At 63.0% G+C, this 17,445-nt stretch overlaps 3 protein-coding genes across 6 annotated transcripts; 1 reads left to right on the top strand and 2 right to left on the bottom strand.

Annotated features, from left to right (window-relative positions):
* Positions 1-517: 517 nt before the first annotated feature.
* Positions 518-1,961, bottom strand: LOC309450343 (acyl-coenzyme A thioesterase THEM4-like). The gene is made up of 5 exons (XM_082073154.1): positions 1,873-1,961; positions 1,145-1,670; positions 965-1,075; positions 760-884; positions 518-671 (listed from the first exon to the last, which is right to left on the bottom strand). The coding sequence occupies exons 2-5, from the start codon at positions 1,537-1,539 to the stop codon at positions 610-612; spliced, it is 693 nt and encodes a 230-aa protein (XP_081929280.1). The 5' UTR covers positions 1,540-1,670; positions 1,873-1,961; the 3' UTR covers positions 518-609.
* Positions 1,962-2,939: 978 nt separating this feature from the next.
* S100A10 (S100 calcium binding protein A10) lies at positions 2,940-5,506 on the bottom strand. The gene is made up of 3 exons (XM_082073136.1): positions 5,407-5,506; positions 4,041-4,180; positions 2,940-3,201 (listed from the first exon to the last, which is right to left on the bottom strand). Exons 2-3 carry the CDS (start codon positions 4,170-4,172, stop codon positions 3,040-3,042), a joined length of 294 nt encoding a protein of 97 aa, XP_081929262.1. The 5' UTR covers positions 4,173-4,180; positions 5,407-5,506; the 3' UTR covers positions 2,940-3,039.
* Positions 5,507-7,993: 2,487 nt separating this feature from the next.
* Positions 7,994-16,827, top strand: DEDD (death effector domain containing). Of its 4 annotated transcripts, none has more exons than XM_082072891.1 (6): positions 7,994-8,159; positions 8,619-9,051; positions 11,856-12,206; positions 14,012-14,122; positions 14,884-15,030; positions 16,212-16,827. In XM_082072891.1, exons 3-6 carry the CDS (start codon positions 11,882-11,884, stop codon positions 16,586-16,588), a joined length of 960 nt encoding a protein of 319 aa, XP_081929017.1. In that variant the 5' UTR covers positions 7,994-8,159; positions 8,619-9,051; positions 11,856-11,881; the 3' UTR covers positions 16,589-16,827. The 4 variants fall into 4 exon arrangements, with proteins under 4 accessions (XP_081929017.1, XP_081929020.1, XP_081929019.1 ...); XM_082072894.1 differs by having other exon boundaries at positions 7,994-8,183; XM_082072893.1 differs by having other exon boundaries at positions 7,994-8,187.
* The last annotated feature ends 618 nt before the right edge of the window (positions 16,828-17,445 follow it).

The following is a 17,445-nucleotide window of genomic DNA, read 5'->3' as shown; positions in this document are numbered from 1 at the left end:
CATGCAGGAAACTCAGGTCCAGCTTTGGCGATACCACCCAGACCCCGGGGGCCCCAAGGCCACCCGGTCCTGTCCCGTGTCCCCCGCGTCCCCCGCGTCCCCCGTGTCCCCCGTGTCCCCCCAGTCCCGCTCCATGCAACGCCGGGCTCAGCGCTGCCCGCCGGGGGGCGTCCGGCCCCGCCCACAAACCCAAGACCCCGCCCACACAGCCCAAGACCCCGCCCACACAGCCCAGCGCCCCGCCCACGCCCACAGAGGTTACAGACCACGCTCACATCCGTGGCCACGCCCACACCGCCCAACCCTCACCCGCCTTTTTTGCTGCCGTGGCCGCGCCCACACCACGAGACCCCGCCCACAACCCGTACGTGGCCCCGCCCCCCATGCCGGGGTTCCCGCGTGCCCGCGGTGTCACCAGGACTCCATGGTATGTCCCCGCTCCCCGCCACGGTGTCCCCTCCCCTCCTGGCCCCGGGGTCCCCCCCGAGCCCCACAGACACAGCAGGGACATGCAAGGTGGTGGCAGCGGCTCTGATGATCTTGTCCCCCCCGGCCCCGCCTGGGGAAACTGAGGCACAGGGGACACACGGAGGGGACACCTGGGGACAATCACCGGCGACCGCCCTTCTCCTGTGCCTGCTGCTTGGTGGGGTCCAGCTGGATGAAGAGACCTGCAGAAGGGGGAGGACGGGCTGGGTGCGACCCCCCACACGGCCTGTCCCTCCGGTGGGGTGTCCCCAGGGGTGTCCCCGTCCTCACCGGTGGCCCGGGCGTGCAGCGTGTCACCATCGGGGGCGCGGACGTGGCAGGACAGGAACACCTTGCGTCCCTCCATCCGCTCGATGCGGCCGTCCAGCAGCAGCACGGTCCCCAACGGGACGGGGCTGTGGGGACACAGCCGCTCAAGTCGCCGTTGTGTCCCCCCCAGCCCTGGGGACACCCCCCCAGCCCTGGGGACACTCACGCCAGGTAATCAATGTTAAGGTTGGCCGTCATCACCTTCCCGACCACCCTCAGCACGCAGACCCCCATGGTGCTGTCGATGATGGTGGCAATGGCACCGCCGTGGGTCATCCTGGGTGGGGGGGACACCGTGAGCACCAGCGCAGGGGGACACAGAGGTGACAGTGACAGCGACACTCACCCGGGGGGTCCCTCCAGGTAGGGGCCGGTTTGGCACAGGCAGAGGACGCGGCGCTCGGCGGCGTTGAGGAACATGGCGATCTCAAAGCCGGCGCCGGCGCCGTCGATGGCGTGGGGGAAGAGCCGTGTGTCCCCAGGCGTGTCCCCTGGTGTCCCCTCTGCGAGGCGGTGGCAGCGGCGGTAGGACGGCAGCCGCACCCAGGTGCCGGTGGCCGCCATGGCGAGCAGGCGCTGGTGGTGCTGCCGCATGGCCGCGCTCCAGCTGCCGTTGGGCTGTGACAGGTCCTGGGGGGGCTCCGGCCCCACGGGGGGGACGCGGGGACAGCACCGGGCGGGGGGATGGGGCCACCCCCCCATGGCCAGTGCCCGGCCCAGGGCCCGGCTGCCACCCCACATGGTGGTGACGTTGGTCGGTGAGGTCAGTGATGATGTCACGGCCGGTCGGTGAGGTCACTGGCGATGTTGGTGAGGTCAGTGATGATTCCACACTCGGTCGGTGAGGTCACTGCTGATGTCACACCCGGTCACTGCAGGGCAGTGATGATGTCACACGTTGGGACCGCTGCTGACGTCACGCCATCGGGATGGGGGGGAATCACTGTGACGTCACTCCCAGCCAAGGGTGGGGCAGTGACGCCCCTCCCGGTGGCCCCACCCTCCTGTGGAGGTCAGAGGTCACCCCACCCCTGCTTCCCCTCTGCCAGTGACCCCTGACCCCCCCGCGGGTACCCCCCGTTCCCACGGCGCCGCGCAGGGTCCGGGACACGGTGACCGAGAGACGGAGCAGGAGGGCGGCCACGCCCACAGCGCCACCGGGGCGGGGCCTGAGCGCGGCAACGCCCACCGGGTCACGGGGCCTGAGGGGCGGCCCCTCCTACTGCATCACGGGGGCGTGGCGTTGAACGGTCACGCCCATTCGTCACCAGGGGCGGAGCCTCCTCGGCTCCCCGAGCAGATCCGCCCCGCCCCCTGGGACCCTATAGACCACATAGGGCCCCGCACAGCCCCTATAGATCCCTATGGACCCTTATGGACGGTATAGACTCCTACTGACCCACATAAGTGCCTATACAGCGATATCCACTATCTGGCAGCCCCATTGCCCCTTATAGCTCACTATCTGGCAGCCCCATTGCCCCCCAAGGCTCACTATCTGGCAGCCCCATTGGCCCCGATAGCTCACTATTTGGCAGCCCCATAGCCCCCCATAGTGAGCTATAGGGGGCTATGGGGCTGCCAAATAGTGAGCCTTGGGGGGCTATGGGGCTGCCAGATAGTGAGCTATAGGGGGCTATGGGGCTGCCAAATAGTGAGCCTTGGGGGGCTATGGGGCTGCCAGATAGTGAGCTATAGGGGGCTATGGGGCTGCCAAATAGTGAGCCTTGGGGGGCTATGGGGCTGCCAGATAGTGAGCTATAGGATGCTATGGGGCTGCCAGATAGTGAGCCTTGGGGGGCTATGGGGCTGCCAAATAGTGAGTCTTGGGGGGCAATGGGGCTGCCAAATAGGGGGTGATGGGGACCTTGGTGTGATGGGGACCTTGGGGTGACAGGGACATGGGGGGATGGAGGTGATGGGGACCTGGGTGTTACAGGGATACAGGGATGATGGGGACATGGGGGTGATGGGGATGTGAGGGGGGGACAGGGACACAGAGGGGGGACGGGGACCTTGGGGTGATGGGGATGTGGGGGGGGACAGGGACACGGGGGTGAGAGGGACATGGGGGTGATGGGGACCTTGGGGTGACGGGGACAGTGGGGACAGTGACCCCCAGAAACAAGGCAGCTCCAGCGTCATACAAAACAGCTTTATTGGGGTGGGGGCGTCAGGGGTGTCCCCAGGGGGGCTGTCCCCAGGGTGGGGGTGTCCCCAGGGTGTATTGTCACCCGGGTGTCACTTGCGGCCGTGCTGCTTCATGTGCAGCACGAAATAGTCGTTGCAGGCGATGGTGAGTCCGGCCAGCAGAGAGAAGAAGCCCTGGAAGGTGACGCGACCGTCCCGTCCCTGCTCCAGGTCCCGCAGGATCCGCTCCAGAGCCATCGGGTCCCGCTGGTTCTGGGGGACACGGGGGGGTCAGGGACACCACCCGCCTTGGGGGTGACACCCCGTGATGGGGACCCCACCCCATGTCAGGGACCCCATCTTGTGTCAGGGACACCACCCCCTGTGTCAGGGACACCTCATCATGCTGGGGATCCCCACCCTGTGCTGGGGGCCCCACCCATGTCAGGGACCCCACCCCCCCCGTGTCAGTGACCCCCACCTGCCTTGGGGATCCCCATCCTGTGTCAGGGACCCCACCCACTTGTGGGGAATGGGGGTCCCGTCTGAGCAGTGGGATATAGGGGCTGATCTTGGGGTGCTATGGGGTCTGGTCTTGGGGCACTATAGGGTCTCATCTGGGGTGCTATAGGGTCTGAACTGCGGTGTTATAGGGCTGGGTTTGGGGTGCTATAGGGTTTGTCTTGGGGTGCTATAGTGTTGGTCTCGGGGTGCTACAGGCTCTGAACTTGAGTGCTATAGGGTCTGATCCTGGGGTGCTATAGGGTTGGTCTCGGGGTGCCATAGGGTCTGAACTTGGGGTGCTACAGTGTCTGATATCAGGGTGCTTTGGGTCTGATCTCAGGGTGTAATAGGGTCTGAATTTGGGGTGCTATAGGGTTGGTCTCAGGGTGCTATAAGGTCTGATCCCATGGTGCTATAGGTCTTGATCTCGGGGTGCTATAGGGTTGGTCTCAGGGTGCTATAAGGTCTGATTTCATGGTGCTATAGGGCTTGATGTTGGGGTGCTATAGGGTTGGTCTCAGGGTGCTAGAAGGTCTGACCCTGGGGTGCTATAAGGTCTGATCTTGGGGTGCTATAGGGTTGATTTTGGGGTGCTATAGGCCCCCCACCTCCAGGAACCCCGGGAACTCCTTGTCCATGAGCGCCCGCAGATCCTCCTTGCTCAGGTGGTTCTTGTCCCCCGCGTACTTGTGGAAGGTGAACATCAGGGTCTCCATGGCGTGTTCCAGCTGGGACGGCATGGCGGGGGCTGCGGAGGGGGCACAGCTCAGCGGGGGGGGCACAGGGACCCCCCCATCCCATCCCACCCCCCCCGGGCTGAGCCTGGCGCACTCATCACACACACGAGCGTTTTCCAGCCACCGGGAATGACTCAGCTCATGGCCGCGGGTGGGGCCGGGGGGGGACACGTCCTGTGGGTGTGTCCCATGTCCCCCCCCCCCCCCGGCTATGACACCCTGGGGAACCCCGTGAGTCACTGGGGGGGTTGCGCAAAGCCCCCGGTCTCCTCCCTGGGTGGGGTGCGTTGTGCCTCAGTTTCCCCATGACCGCGGGGTCACCGGGGGGGGGCAGCCCCAAATCAGCCCCCCCCCCCCCCCCAAGTGGGAGGTGACACCCCCAAATCAGCCCCTCCCCCCCCCCAGTATTTTGGGGAGGGGTGGCTGGGCCTGGCATGGACGTGGGGTGATGGCAGCGTGGGGACACGTGTGTCCCGTGGGACCGATGTGTCCCCCACTGCCCATGCAGTGTCACAACCCCCAAAATCTCGGTGCCCCCCCCACAACCTCGGTGTCCCCTCCCAAACCTCGGTGTCCCCCCCCCCCAACCTCGGTGTCCCCCCCAATGGGCTGTCGGAGGGTTGGGGACACGTTGGGGACACCGGTGCCACACCCCAGTGCCCGCCATTGAAACAGGAACTGGCCCAGCCCGCGGCTTCGCCTCCCAAAACTTGGGGGCCCCACCGTGGGATGGGGGGGGCAAAGGGCTGAGCCCCCCCCGCTTAGCACCGTGTCCCCCCGGTGTCCCCCAAGCGGGCTATGACCCCCCCAGGCGGGATGTGGGTCCCCAGGGGTGCGGGGCATCATGTGGGGGGAATGTGCCCCCCCACAGGCACCCCCAAACCTTCTAGGGGGGGGATGTTCAAGGGCTGGGTGGCCCTGGGGACACGTGCCCATTGCGGGGTCCCCCTCCAAAGCGGGGTCCCCCTTTAATTAGGGGGGGGTGGGGGAAGCCCGGAAGTCCTGCTGGAGGGGGGGGGCGGGCAGGATTGGGGTCCCCCTCTAGCAGAGGGTCAGGATTGGGGGGACCCCACCCAGGGGGGTTCCGGGGTGCAGGATGGAGCCCCCCCGAGCAGGGTGCAGAGTTGGGACCCTGGTGCACAGATGGGATCCCCCCAATGTTGCAGCCTCAATACGGGGGTTCAGGGAGGGGGTGCAGGGATCATTCCCCCCCCATCCATCCCGCTCCGCTACTCACGGGTCGGGTCCGGTCCGGCGCGGCGCGGGCAGTGGCGGCGAGCGGCGCCGCCCGGGATAGGCACGGCGGGGGCGGGCCCGGGGGGGCACCGGGGGGGGCACCGGGGCGGCCCCGCTGACTCACCCGCTCCCCGCCCGGCCGCGCTTCGGACTTAACCCCTTCCCGGCACCGGACCCCCCGAGCTGCTGAAAACTGGACCCCCAGGACCCCCCCCATCCGTCCCCGGACCCCCGGATCCTACCCCGGGCCCCTCCATCCATCCCCGGCCCCCCCCGACCTGCTGCACACGAGACCCCTAGGACACCCCCATCCATCCCCGGCCCCCTCGACCTGCTGCACACGGGACCCCTAGGACCCCCCCATCCATCCCCGGCCCCCCCCGACCTGCTGCACACGGGACCCCTAGGACCCCCCCATCCATCCCCGGGTCCCCCATCCATCCCCAGACCCCTCAAGCTGCTGCCCCCGGGACCCCCCCATCCTTTCCCGGACCCCTCGAGCTGCTGCTCCGGACCGCCCCGCACCCCCCCACCCGTCCCCACTGTCCCCAGGAACCCCCCCCGAGCTCCCCCATCCCTCCCCACTGTCCTCCGGGATGCTACTCCGGACCCCCCTGGACCCCCCCGTCCTGCCCCAGGACCCCCCGAGTTGTTGCTCCGGACCCCCCCATCCTGCCCCACTGTGTCCCCAGGCTGCACCCCCGAAGCCCCCCCAGACCCCCCCATCCTACCCCAGGCCCCCCATCACTCCCTGGACCCCCCCGACCCCAACACCGGGAACCTTCCATCCCCGCCCCGCCCCCCCCCCCACCCCGGCGGAGCCGCCCGCCCGGCGCGTGCCGGCTAATTAGTATTAATTGCGTTGCGGAGGCGTGAGACCTGCCCTGGTGACATAGGGCCGGAGGGGGACACCCCCACCCCCCGAAACCCGCGGGTCACCGGGACGGGCCCGTCCCTGCCTCAGTTTCCCCACCCAGAAGGTGCAAAGGTGGGGAGGGGGGGGCAGGGCCGGGGCGAGGTCCACGGGTGTCCCCCCCCCTCCATGGGTGCGGGTGCACCCGCCCGGCACCATCTGCCGGGGATGGGGACGGGGACGAGCCCGGGGCCCAGGGGCCTTTTCCGGGGGACGGGGGACCCCACAAGGACCCCTCGCTCCGGAGGGGACCCCCAGGGATCCCCCCCTCAACCCCCTTGTCCCCATGGGTCCCCACTTTGTCCCCATGGGACCCCCCCTTGTCCCCAGGGCCCCCCCTTGTCCTCATGAGTACCCCATTGTCCCCATGGGTCCCCCCCTTGTCCTCATGAGTACCCCATTGTCCGCATGGGTCCCCCATTGTCCCCAGGACCCCCTTCTTGTCCCCATGTGTCCCCCCTTGTCCCCAGGGCCCCCCTTGTCCCCAGGGTCCCCCCTTGTCCTCATGAGTCTCCCATTGTCCCCATGGGTCCCGCCTTGTTCCCAGGGCCCCCTTCTTGTCCCAGGACGCCCCCCTTGTCCCCAGGGGTCCCCCCTTGTCCTCATGAGTCTCCCATTGTCCCCATGGGCCCCCCCCTTATCCCCACAGGTCACCCCTTGTCCCCAGCGCCCCCCATTGTCCCCAGGGGTCCCGCATTGTCCCCAGGGTCCCCTCTTGTCCCCAAGGGTCCCCTCTTGTCCCAACAGGTCCCCCCTTGTCCTCATGAGTCTCCCATTGTCCCCATGGGTTCCCCCTTGTTCCCAGGGCCCCCTTCTTGTCCCAGGACCCCTCCCTTGTCCCCAGGGGTCCCCCCTTGTCCTCATGAGCCTCCCATTGTCCCCATGGGGCCCCCGCTTTCCAAATCCTTCTCAGGGAGGAGCCCGGGTCCAAACTGAGCCCCAGATGTGTTAAATGGTTCATGTCATGGGGGGGAAACAGGGCAGGGATTATACATGTTCTATATGTGGATTAAATGTATGTATGGCCAAGGATTACACGTGCACACCCGACTCTTCACATCGCTCACTGGGATTGCGAAATTCCATCATTCTCCTCCCCTCTGGTCTCTGGAAGCAAACTGAGCATCGAAATTTGCAGAAATCGCTAATCTAATGGCTAATTTAATAATTAATAATTCAGCGGCGTGGTGGGCTGGGACTGAAATCCCGGGATTTTACACCGTTTTTAGGGAATAAAGTGTCTGGCTCCCATTAAACCACACACGGCGGGTCAGGGACATGTTCCCGCCCTCAGGGAGCCCCCCCAAAACCCAGAGGCCCCCCAGGTTCAGCGCCGTTCGCTCTGCCCTCACTCAAGATGGCGGCGCCCTCTCATGCCCCTCAGCAGGCGCGAAGCCGCGCCCGGCGGACCCCGCCTGCCCTCTCCCAAAATGGCGGCCTTGCCAGCTTGCCCTCCCCCAACATGGCGGCCGCTCCGCAATGCTCCCGAAGGGCGCTGAAGCCGGCGGTTGGTGACCCGGATGCGCCCGCCCTTCTGCCCTTATCCAAGAGGGCGCCGCGTTCCTTAGCATTCCCAATGAGCGTGAAGGCGGAGGAGGGTGAGTGTAGCCCGGATGTAGGCGTGGGCGCCCTGCGCGTCGAGGGGCGGGGCCGCGGCGCGTCCCCGGATGTTGCGTCGCTCCGTGAGCCGCCGCGGCCGTTTGCGAGCGGGGAGCGGAGCGGACGGAGCCAACATGGCGGCGCCGGGCCTGGCCCGGCCGTGACGGGGAGGCCGCGACTCCCCCCGGGGCGGCGCCCCAGAGCGCAGCGGGGGCCGGGCCGGCGGGCATGGCGGGGGCGCTGTAAGGGAGGCCTCGGCGGTGCCTGTGGGTGAGGGGAGGGGCCCGGGGAACAGGCCGCTCCGTAGCTCAGCGCGGCCGGTACCGGGCGGGGAGGCCCCGGGGGATGGGGGGGTAGGGCGGCCTGTGGTGCCGCTCCCCGCGGAGCCTCTCACCGCCGTTCCCGGGGTCACTACACGTTCCCCGGGGGGTTTTAACGAGCCCGGTGCCCCGGGGAGGGAAGAACCCAGCGCGGGGAGCCCCGTCCCGGGGGTTTAGCGCTGGATTAGAGCTTAATTTCGAAGGGTTTATTTAGTAATATTGAATCTAAACGTCGCCAGCGCGGCAGGAGGGATAAACCCGGCCTAAGGAGCTGCTTAGGACGAGCCCGTTGTAAGCGCCAAGGAGACGGGAGGTATAGGCTGAGTTTTCAAAGGAGAACCCAGTTCGGGTGACATTCTCTTGGTTTTTCTTTTTGTTAAGGTTTGTGACTTAAGCCGGGCCGGTTTCTGGAGGAGTCGCGATCCTCAGAGCAAAGCGAGGTTTAAATCCCGCCGGGAAGAGAGGAGTTAGTTCGTCAGGAATGGTGGCTGTGCAGAAAGAAGTGACCTAGAGAGCACGGGGGGAGCTCTGGACTCGCCTTTCCCTCCTCCCCGCGGCAGTAAATTATTCAGTAGGAAAAAAAGGGGGGGTTTGGGGAGAAAAAAAGACCACAAAATTAAATTGGGTGGCTTCAAGTCGACCAGCCTGACTCTGGAAGTTCGGCCAGACCCGGGACTACAGGAGCTGCTTCACCAGGAGGTTTTATTTCAAAAGCCGAGGAGAAAAGGGGTCGGAGCCGCCGAGAAAAGGGGATCGGAGCCACCAAGAGCTGCTTGGGACTGTGGATCCGAGAGCAGCGGAGCTCCCGGCCCAGGTGGGTGTTCCTGCGCCTTTCCCGACGTCCTCACGGTTCCCCCGGTTGCGAGAGGCTCCGGTGGATCCCAACCGGGTGGAATCGGTCGAGGGGACCCGGTGGTGTTGGGGGGGGTCGCTGGGGGTTCTATGCTTTGGGGTTTATTGGGTATTTTTTACCGTTGTCGCTTGGCCGGCGCTGGAAACCAACAGCTGGAGCTGCCACAGATTAGATCGAGGGGTTAATTGGGGTGATAGGAATTAGCCGGGGCAATGAACAGAGGTGACGAGCGTTTTCTGCAATGGGATGTTCAATCCGCACCCCCCCCCCCCAGGTAAATCCATGCACCAAAACCTACCCCAAAACAGCGCCGGTTCCACGAGGGCTCCATGGGGTGACGCAGCGTGGCCGGACGCCTCCTCCTCCCCCGGGATGGTGTTTTGGGTCATTAATGGGCGTTTTGAGGGTTGTTTTCTTCATTATCGTTTCCGTTCACCCTCAGCACAGCAGGAATTGGTTAAATCTTTAATTTTCTCCTGGGATGGTTGTTGGGTTCTGGTTCTGCCTTGGGGACAATCAGGGTCGTTGTGACCAAAGCACAAAGCCCCATTTCACCCCCAAACTGGGTTTTGTGCCCGTCCGGGTGGGGACGTGTTGGCATGAGGGGGGTTTTGTGGGTTTAGGCCGAGCCTTGGGCAAAGCCGGGACTGAGCAGTGACACCCAAAGCTCGTTTTTCCTGTTCACCTGAAATTATCCTCATGATCCCGGCGGGACGTCCCCTCCCGAGCGGCTTTGGGGACACGTCGCGGTGTCACCGGCGCCTCCTCGTCGTGTTCTTGAACAAAACGAGGCGATTTGGGGGTATTTTAACCCACCACAGGACTCAGAACAACCCCCCCAAACTCTCTTTGCTGAATCTTGCTCTGTTTGGGCAGCACGAGAAGCACGGATGGAATTTAGTCGGTGCTAAATAATCAAAAGAGGGTGTTTGCTGAATTCCTGCCCCGGGTTTACGCAACTCGACGCTTGGCAACCCCCCCGGGTGCGGAAAAACAGGCTGTTTTAACCATTTTTCCCTAAAACTGCAAGAAAAGAGGGTCCTGGGGGCGACTCGGCAGGTGGAGCCGGCGCCGCTTTGAGGCCAGAGATCAGGATTTTGGGGCTGTTGTGGTGTAAACACGCCGGCGGTTCCGCGATAAGCGGGCGTGTGGGTTTGTGTGGGGTTTAGGTCGGGTTTAAGCCAGGTTTATGTTTGGTTTGTTAGCCGGGATGGGAAGCAGAGGCCTCGCGCTACCCGGGTGTGTTTCTGCTGGTTGTTTTACTTCTTTTGGGGGGGTATTTGGAGCTCCCTCTGCAAACCCCGGCGCTTTGCCGGCTGGAAACGCGGCTTCTGGTGACACTCGGTGGCTTTTCCTCGTTCCCAAGATCCTCGTTCCCAATCTCGTCGCTCCGGTTCCCAACCGGTGGGTTTTGGTGTAGGATTCCCCGGCACAATTGAGCTCAAGTCGCTGCTGGATGCGACGCAGGGACCAGATGGGGGTTTTTACCCCAATATTGATGGGAATGGGATCAAACCCTGTTCCCTCTGCACCCCCAGGGACCAGATGGGGGTTTTTACCCCAATAGTGATGGGAAAGGGATCAAACCCTGTTCCCTCTGCAGCCCCAGGGACCAGATGGGGGTTTTTACCCCGTTATTGATGGGAAAGGGATCAAATCCTGTTCTCTCTGCAGCCCCAGGGACCAGATGGGGGTTTTTACCCCGTTATTGATGGGAAAGGGATCAAATCCTGTTCTCTCTGCATCCCCAGGACCGTGGCACAGGGACCAATGTGGGGTTTTTAACCACATTTTGATATGAAAGGGATTAAATCCTGTTCCCTCTCTGTCCCCAGGACTGCAGCACAGGTACCAGATGGGGGTTTTTACCCCAGTATTGATGGGAAAGGGATCAAACCCTGTTCCCTCTGCACCCCCAGGGACCAGATTGGGCTTTTTACCCCAATATTGATGGGAAAAGGATCGAATCCTGTTCCCTCCCTGTCCCCAGGGGTGCAGTGCAGGGACCGGATTGGGGTTTGTAACCAAATATCGATGTGAAAGGGACTATACCCTGTTCCGTCTGCATCCCCAGGGACCAGATTGGGGGTTTTACCCCAATATCGATGGGAAAGGGACTAAACTCTATTCACTCTGCGTCCCCAAGGCCCCAGCACTGATACCATATTGGGGCTTTTACCCCAATATTGATGGGAAAGGGATCAAACCCTGTTCCCTCTGCACCCCCAGGGACCAAATTGGGGTTTTTACCCCAATATTGATGGGAATGGGATCAAACCCTGTTCCCTCTGCATCCCCAGGGCCATAGCACTGATACCATATTGGGGCTTTTACCCCAATATTGATGGGAAAGGGATCAAACCCTGTTCCTTCTGCACCCCCAGGGACCAGATGGGGGTTTTTACCCCAATAGTGATGGGAAAGGGATCAAACCCTGTTCCCTCTGCACCCCCAGGGACCAGATGGGGGTTTTTACCCCAATATTGATGGGAAAGGGATCACATCCTGTTCTCTCTGCATCCCCAGGACCGTGGCGCAGGGACCACATTGCGATTTTGTCCCCAAATTTCAATGTGCGAGGGCTCAAACCCTGTTCCTTCTGCATCCCCAGGGACCAGCGTGGGGTTTTATCCACCCATCGATATCAAAGTCACTAAACCAGTTCCCTCCACGTCTCCCAGGGCCACAACGCAGCTACCACATGGGTGTTTTAACCCCAATATCGACGTGAAACGCACTAAACTCCATTCCCTCCGTATCTCCAGGTTCCCCCCGCCCCGAGGCCGCCGCGATGGCCGCCCCGAAGCGCCGCCGCGCTCAGGCCTGGCCGGAGGAGCGAGGCGACCGCGAGCACGGGCTCTACAGCCTGCACCGCATGTTCGACGTGGTGGGCGCGCAGCTGACGCACCGCGACGTGCGCGTCCTGTCCTTCCTCTTCGTGGACGTGATCGACGAGGCCGAGCGCGGCGCCATCCGCAGCGGCAGGGACTTCTTGCTGGCGCTGGAGCGGCAGGGCCGCTGCGACGAGACCAACCTGCGGCAGGTGCTGCAGCTGCTGCGCATCATCACGCGCCACGACCTGCTGCCCTACGTCACGCTCAAGCGCCGGCGGCCCGGTGAGTGAGCTAATGAGCGTGCCCTTCGTTAGGTGTAATGAGCCCGGGGAGCAAATGAGGTTGGTGAGGCGGTGACTCATGAGCCCACCTTTCGTTAGGGCTGGTGAGCCTAATGAGCCCGCCCTTTGCCATTCATTAGGGCTGGTGGCCTGGGGAGCCTAATGAGCCCACCTTTCGTTAGGGCTGGTGGCCTGGGGAGCCTAATGAGCCCACCCTTTGCTGTTCATTAGGGCTGGTGGCCTGGGGAGCCTCAAGAGCCCACCTTTCATTAGGGCTGGTGGCCTGGTGAGCCTAATGAGTCTGCCCTTTGCCATTCATTAGGGCTGGTGGCCCAGTGAGCCCAACGAGCCTGGGGAGCGGGTGACTAACGAGCCCACCCTTCGTTAGGGCTGGTGGCCCTGTGAGCCTAATGAGTCCGGTTAGTGGGTGTCTAAGGAGCCTGGTGAGTGGGCACCTAATGAGCCCACCCTTTGCCCTTCGTTAGGGCTGGTGGCCCGGTGAGCCTAATGAGCCTGGTTAGTGGGTGTCTAACGAGCCTGGCCTTCGTTAGGGCCCCATCGTCCTCCTCCTCCTCGCTGGGGTAGAGATTTGGCTTCATTTCTGGCAAACCCCACAGTTTCCTCCTTCCTTCAGAAGCAGAGAACTGGGATTGCTGCAGCTCCGGCTCCCAGTTCCCTCCCTCCGGCTCCCAGTTCCCTCCCTCCGGCTCCCAGTTCCCTCCCTCCGGCTCCCAGTTCCCTCCCTCCGGCTCCCAGTTCCCTCCCTCCGGCTCCCAGTGCTCCCAGTTCTCCCAGTCCCATCCCTCTGGCTCCCAGTGGAGCTGCCAGGCTGAGCTGATCCCTCCGCCAGCTCCTTTTTTGGACTAAAAACCCCAATTCAGAGTTCAAAGGGCTGAGCCAAAACCCAACCACTCTAATTAGCATCTTCGCTGTAAATGAGGATAATTGGCCTTTCTCGGCGCTGCCGAGTCTCCCCAGTTTCTGCTGGTGGAGGCAGGAACCAAAACCTCCCGGTTTCGGGGTGCACGGGGGGGACAGCGGCGCCGTTTGTGTTTCTTGAGCAGCTTTTGGGTTGTTTTGCACAAAAACCAACCTCGGGTGGGGCGGAAACGCTTCCATCAAACGCACCAAAGTAGCATTTCAAGCGGCTTTATGAAGAAAGCGCTTTCCGTGCGGGTTGCGACGGGCGGTTCGGGGAGTCTGGCCCAGGTTTAACCAGCCGGTTCCTGCTCCCCGAGTCCTTTGGAGTTTCTTCCCCTCCCACCCTGTTCTTGGCTCCAAACCAGCGAAACTCGGTCCCCAATTGCCCTTGGCTGGTGTGGGGTTGGGCAGGATCCGTCCCGGAGCTCCCAAACAGGACAAAATCAACCCAAAAAAGCATCCCGGCCTCCAACCTGACACCTGTGTCCCCTTTGTCACCCTTCAGGAGGGACCTGTGTCCCCTTTGTCACCCTTCAGGGGATCCATGACCCCTCTGTCCCTCCTGTAGGGACCTATGTCCCCCTCTGTCACCCTTCAGGGGATCCATGTCCCCTCTGTCCCCCCTGTAGGGTCCTGTGTCCCCTCTGTCCCCCCTGTAGGGTCCTGTGTCCCCTCTGTCCCCACTCAGGGGATCCATGTCCCCTCTGTCCCTCCTGTAGGGACCTGTGTCCCCTCTGTCCCCACTCAGGGGATCCATGTCCCCTCTGTCCATCCTGTAGGGCCCTCTGTCTCCCCTGTGGGACATGGGGACCTGTGTCCCCTCCGTCACCCCTCAGCAGATCCACGTCCCCTGTGCCCCCCCTCACTCCCGTGTCCCCCCCGCAGTGTGTCCGGACCTGGTGGACAAGTACCTGGAGGAGACGTCCATCCGTTACGTGACCCCGCGGGCACACGGCGCGGCGGGGGGACACGGGCTCGGCCACCCCCACAAACCAGGTGGGTGTCACCCCAGGAAGGGGGGGGATGGGGGTGACATATGGTTCGGGGAGTGACTGTGCTGGGGGGTGCTTGGTTTTGAGGGGGGTTGGAGGTTTGGGGGTTCCCCCTTGGGGCTTGTGCAGGTTCCTGGGGCTGCTGGACGTCCCTTGGGATGGGGGGGACACCGGAGAGGTGACAAGGCTGGAACGGGGTGTCAGGGACAGAGAAAAGCACCAACATGGTGGGCCGGGGGCCTCGGTGTCCCCATCCTGCGAACCAGGGAGCTCGGTGTCCCCATCCCGCAAGTGGGGGCCTCGGTGTCCCCATCCCGCAAGTGGGGGGCTCAGTGTCCCCATCTTAAGTGGGGGCCTTGGTGTCCCCATCCCATCAACCAGAGGCCTTGGTGTCCCCAATCCGTGAACTGGGGGCTCGGTGTCCCCATCTTAAATGAGGGGGCTTGGTGTCCCCATCCCGTGAGTGGGGGCCTCGGTGTCCCCATCCCGCAAGCCGGGGGGCTCGGTGTCCCCATCCCATAAGTGGGGAGCTTGGTGTCCCCATCCCACGAACCGGGGGGCTCGGTGTCCCCATCCCATCAACCAGAGGCCTCGGTGTCCCCATCCCGCAAGTGGGGGGCTCGGTGTCCCCATCCCGCAAGTGGGGGGCTCAGTGTCCCCATCCCGCAAGCGGAGGGCTCCGTGTCCCCATCCCATGAGCTGGGGGGGGGGCCTCAGCATCCCCAGGCTGTGCCGACGGGCTCATTGTCCCCCGTGTGTCCCCAGTGCCTCCCCAGCACCCCGTTGTGTGCTGCTCCCCCGCGGGCCCCCAGCTCTGCGCCAAGCGGCCGGGCCGCGGCCGGACCCTCCCGGGCAGCCAGCGCAAGCGCAGGAAGTCGGCGACGCCGGATCCCAAGGAGAAGCAGACGTGTGGTGAGCACTCTTGGGGGGGCTTTGGGGGTGTTTTGGGGGTCCCAAAGTACAAAGCACCCCCCTCTCCGCTCATGGACAATTCTGCCACTCTAATTTCTGTGATTTCTGTATATTTTAAAACTTCACTCTTATCCCGTTCCCCGCGTCGCTTCTGGTTGCGGGCTGGATGAGCAGGGGGTGAGGTGACTGCGAACTGGTGAAGGGAAGAAGCCAGAGGGTCGTGGCCAATGGGGCAGAGTCCACTTGGGGCCTGGATCCAGTGCAGAGCATCAGGGGGCAGTGCTGGGACCAGCACTATTCAATATATTCATCAATGACTTGGATGAGGGAACAGAGTGACAGCAAGTTTGCTGGTGACACCAAGCTGGGAGGAGTGGGTGACACTGGAAGCTGTGCTGCCATCAGAGACCTGGACAGGCTGGAGAGCTGGGCGGGGAGAAATGTGATGAAATAGAACAAGGGCAAGTGTAGAGTCTTGAATGTGGGCAGAACAAGCCCAGGTTCCAGTGTAAGTTGGGAATGAGCTGTTGGAGCAGTGAAAAGGGAGCTGGGGGTCCTGGGGACAGCAGGGGGACCATGAGCCAGCACTGGGCCCTTGTGGCCAGGAAGCCAATGGGACCTGGGGGGGGTTAGAAGGGGGGGGTCAGTAGGTCAGAGAGGTTCTCCTGCCCCTCTGCTCTGCCCTTGAAAAAGGGTTTAGTTCAGACACTATCAGGACATACTTGGGGAACATATGTATATACATACATGTAATATATACAGTCATAGCACCCTGGGAATGCCCCATCTTGTCTGATCTGGGAAGCTAAGCAGGGTCGGGCCCGGTCAGTAGTTGGATGGGAGACCAGCTGTGAACAGCGGGTGCTGTGGGCTGAGCCAGCACTGGGCCCTTGTGGCCAGGAAGCCAATGGGACCTGGGGGGGTTAGAAGGGGGTGGTCAGTAGGTCAGAGAGGTTCTCCTGCCCCTCTGCTCTGCCCTGGGGAGACCACACCTGGAATCTTGTGTCCAGTTGTGGCCCCTCAGTTCCAGCAGGACAGGGAACTGCACTAAGATGCTCCAACAACTGTTGAAGCTTAAAGCACCAAGTCCTCATATTTGCTCCGAAACTTCGTTTTATAACCACAGCACGCTTTTTAATCGAATTACCTTAATTTAACGCCGTTTTCCCTCCCCCCCATAGACATCCGCCTGCGCGTCCGCGCCGAGTACTGCCAGCACGAGACGGCGCTGCAGGGCAACGTCTTCTCCAACAAGCAGGACCCGCTGGAGCGCCAGTTCGAGCGTTTCAACCAGGCCAACACCATCCTCAAATCGCGCGACCTGGGCTCCATCATCTGCGACATCAAATTCTCCGAGCTCACCTACCTCGACGCCTTTTGGCGCGACTACATCAACGGCTCCTTGCTGGAGGCCCTCAAGGGCGTCTTCATCACGGACTCGCTCAAACAGGCCGTGGGCCACGAGGCCATCAAACTGCTGGTCAATGTGGACGAGGAGGATTACGAGCTCGGCCGCCAGAAACTCCTGAGGAACTTGATGCTGCAAACGGCTCCTTGAGCCCCGTGCGTTCCCCCCACTCCAACGCTTTGGGGTTTTGCTTTGGTTTGGTTCTGGTTTTTGGTTTGGAAAAGGAAAGGAAACGGTGGAACCCACCCCCCCCCCCTTGGCCTGGGATGGTGCGACTCGGAGGCTTCGTGTTTCCACCCCCCGGCCCCTCTTGTCGCCTCTTGCGCTTCGTTTTTCCTTCTTTTCTTCTCTTTTCTTTTACATCCATTAAAAACAAACACACACACACACACAGGAAAAAGGGCAAAAATCCTGCCTTGGGGGGGGTGTTATACCGGGTGGGCTCAGGGGTGGCTTTGTCCCTTGTGTCACCGTCTTGGGGGCTCCGTGTGCTGGGGGATCCCGCCCTGGGTTGTGTGTCCCCTCTGGGTTGTGTCCCCCGTGCTGTTTGTCCCTCAATCCCCCCCGGGCGCCTCAGGGGGGTTTCTCAGGAGTCAAACTGTCCCCACACCCCCCCCCCACTGTGTCCCCCGGACCATGTGCCTTCGTGTCCCCTCCCCTGGGGGGGACCAGCGCCAAGGGACCCCCCGCCCCAACCTCCACCTGTCCCCTCTGCGGCCGCCTGGCTCTGCCCCCCCCCTCCAGCTGGCAACTGGGACAAACTGGGACTAACTGGTCCAAGGGGCAGGCGTTGCTGGCAGCCCAGCCCTGCCCACACATAGGGGGGGGTCAGCAGCTCCGCACCCCCCCCCCAAAAACAACCGTTTTCCCCCCAACCCGCTGCCTGTGGCTCCGAGGGGGTTTTTTTGAGCTCCATCCCCATTTTGTGGTTTTTCTCCCCAATTGGGTGCAGTTCCCCCCCCACCAGGGGATTTGTGGTGCGTGTGGCCCCCCCCACCGCACCCCCC

The sequence above is a fragment of the Streptopelia decaocto genome, assembly GCF_964273445.1.
Source record: "Streptopelia decaocto genome assembly, chromosome: 26".
Taxonomy (NCBI): Eukaryota; Metazoa; Chordata; class Aves; order Columbiformes; family Columbidae; genus Streptopelia; species Streptopelia decaocto.
This window is presented reverse-complemented; position numbering and strand designations above follow the sequence as displayed.

Bases quoted from the DNA above. Each gene is read 5' to 3' on its own strand.
- S100A10 (XM_082073136.1), bottom strand. From the start codon at position 4,172: ATGCCGTCCCAGCTGGAACACGCCATGGAGACCCTGATGTTCACCTTC. The intron at 3,202-4,040 runs GTGGGGGGCCTA...CGTGTCCCCCAG, and splicing joins AGTTCCCGGGGTTCCTGGAG to AACCAGCGGGACCCGATGGC.
- DEDD (XM_082072891.1), top strand. From the start codon at position 11,882: ATGGCCGCCCCGAAGCGCCGCCGCGCTCAGGCCTGGCCGGAGGAGCGA. The intron at 14,123-14,883 runs GTGGGTGTCACC...GTGTGTCCCCAG, and splicing joins CGGCCACCCCCACAAACCAG to TGCCTCCCCAGCACCCCGTT. The intron at 15,031-16,211 runs GTGAGCACTCTT...TCCCCCCCATAG, and splicing joins CAAGGAGAAGCAGACGTGTG to ACATCCGCCTGCGCGTCCGC.
- LOC309450343 (XM_082073154.1), bottom strand. From the start codon at position 1,539: ATGTGGGGTGGCAGCCGGGCCCTGGGCCGGGCACTGGCCATGGGGGGG. The intron at 1,076-1,144 runs GTGAGTGTCGCT...CCCCCCACCCAG, and splicing joins TACCTGGAGGGACCCCCCGG to GATGACCCACGGCGGTGCCA. The intron at 672-759 runs GTGAGGACGGGG...CCCCTTCTGCAG, and splicing joins GCTGCACGCCCGGGCCACCG to GTCTCTTCATCCAGCTGGAC.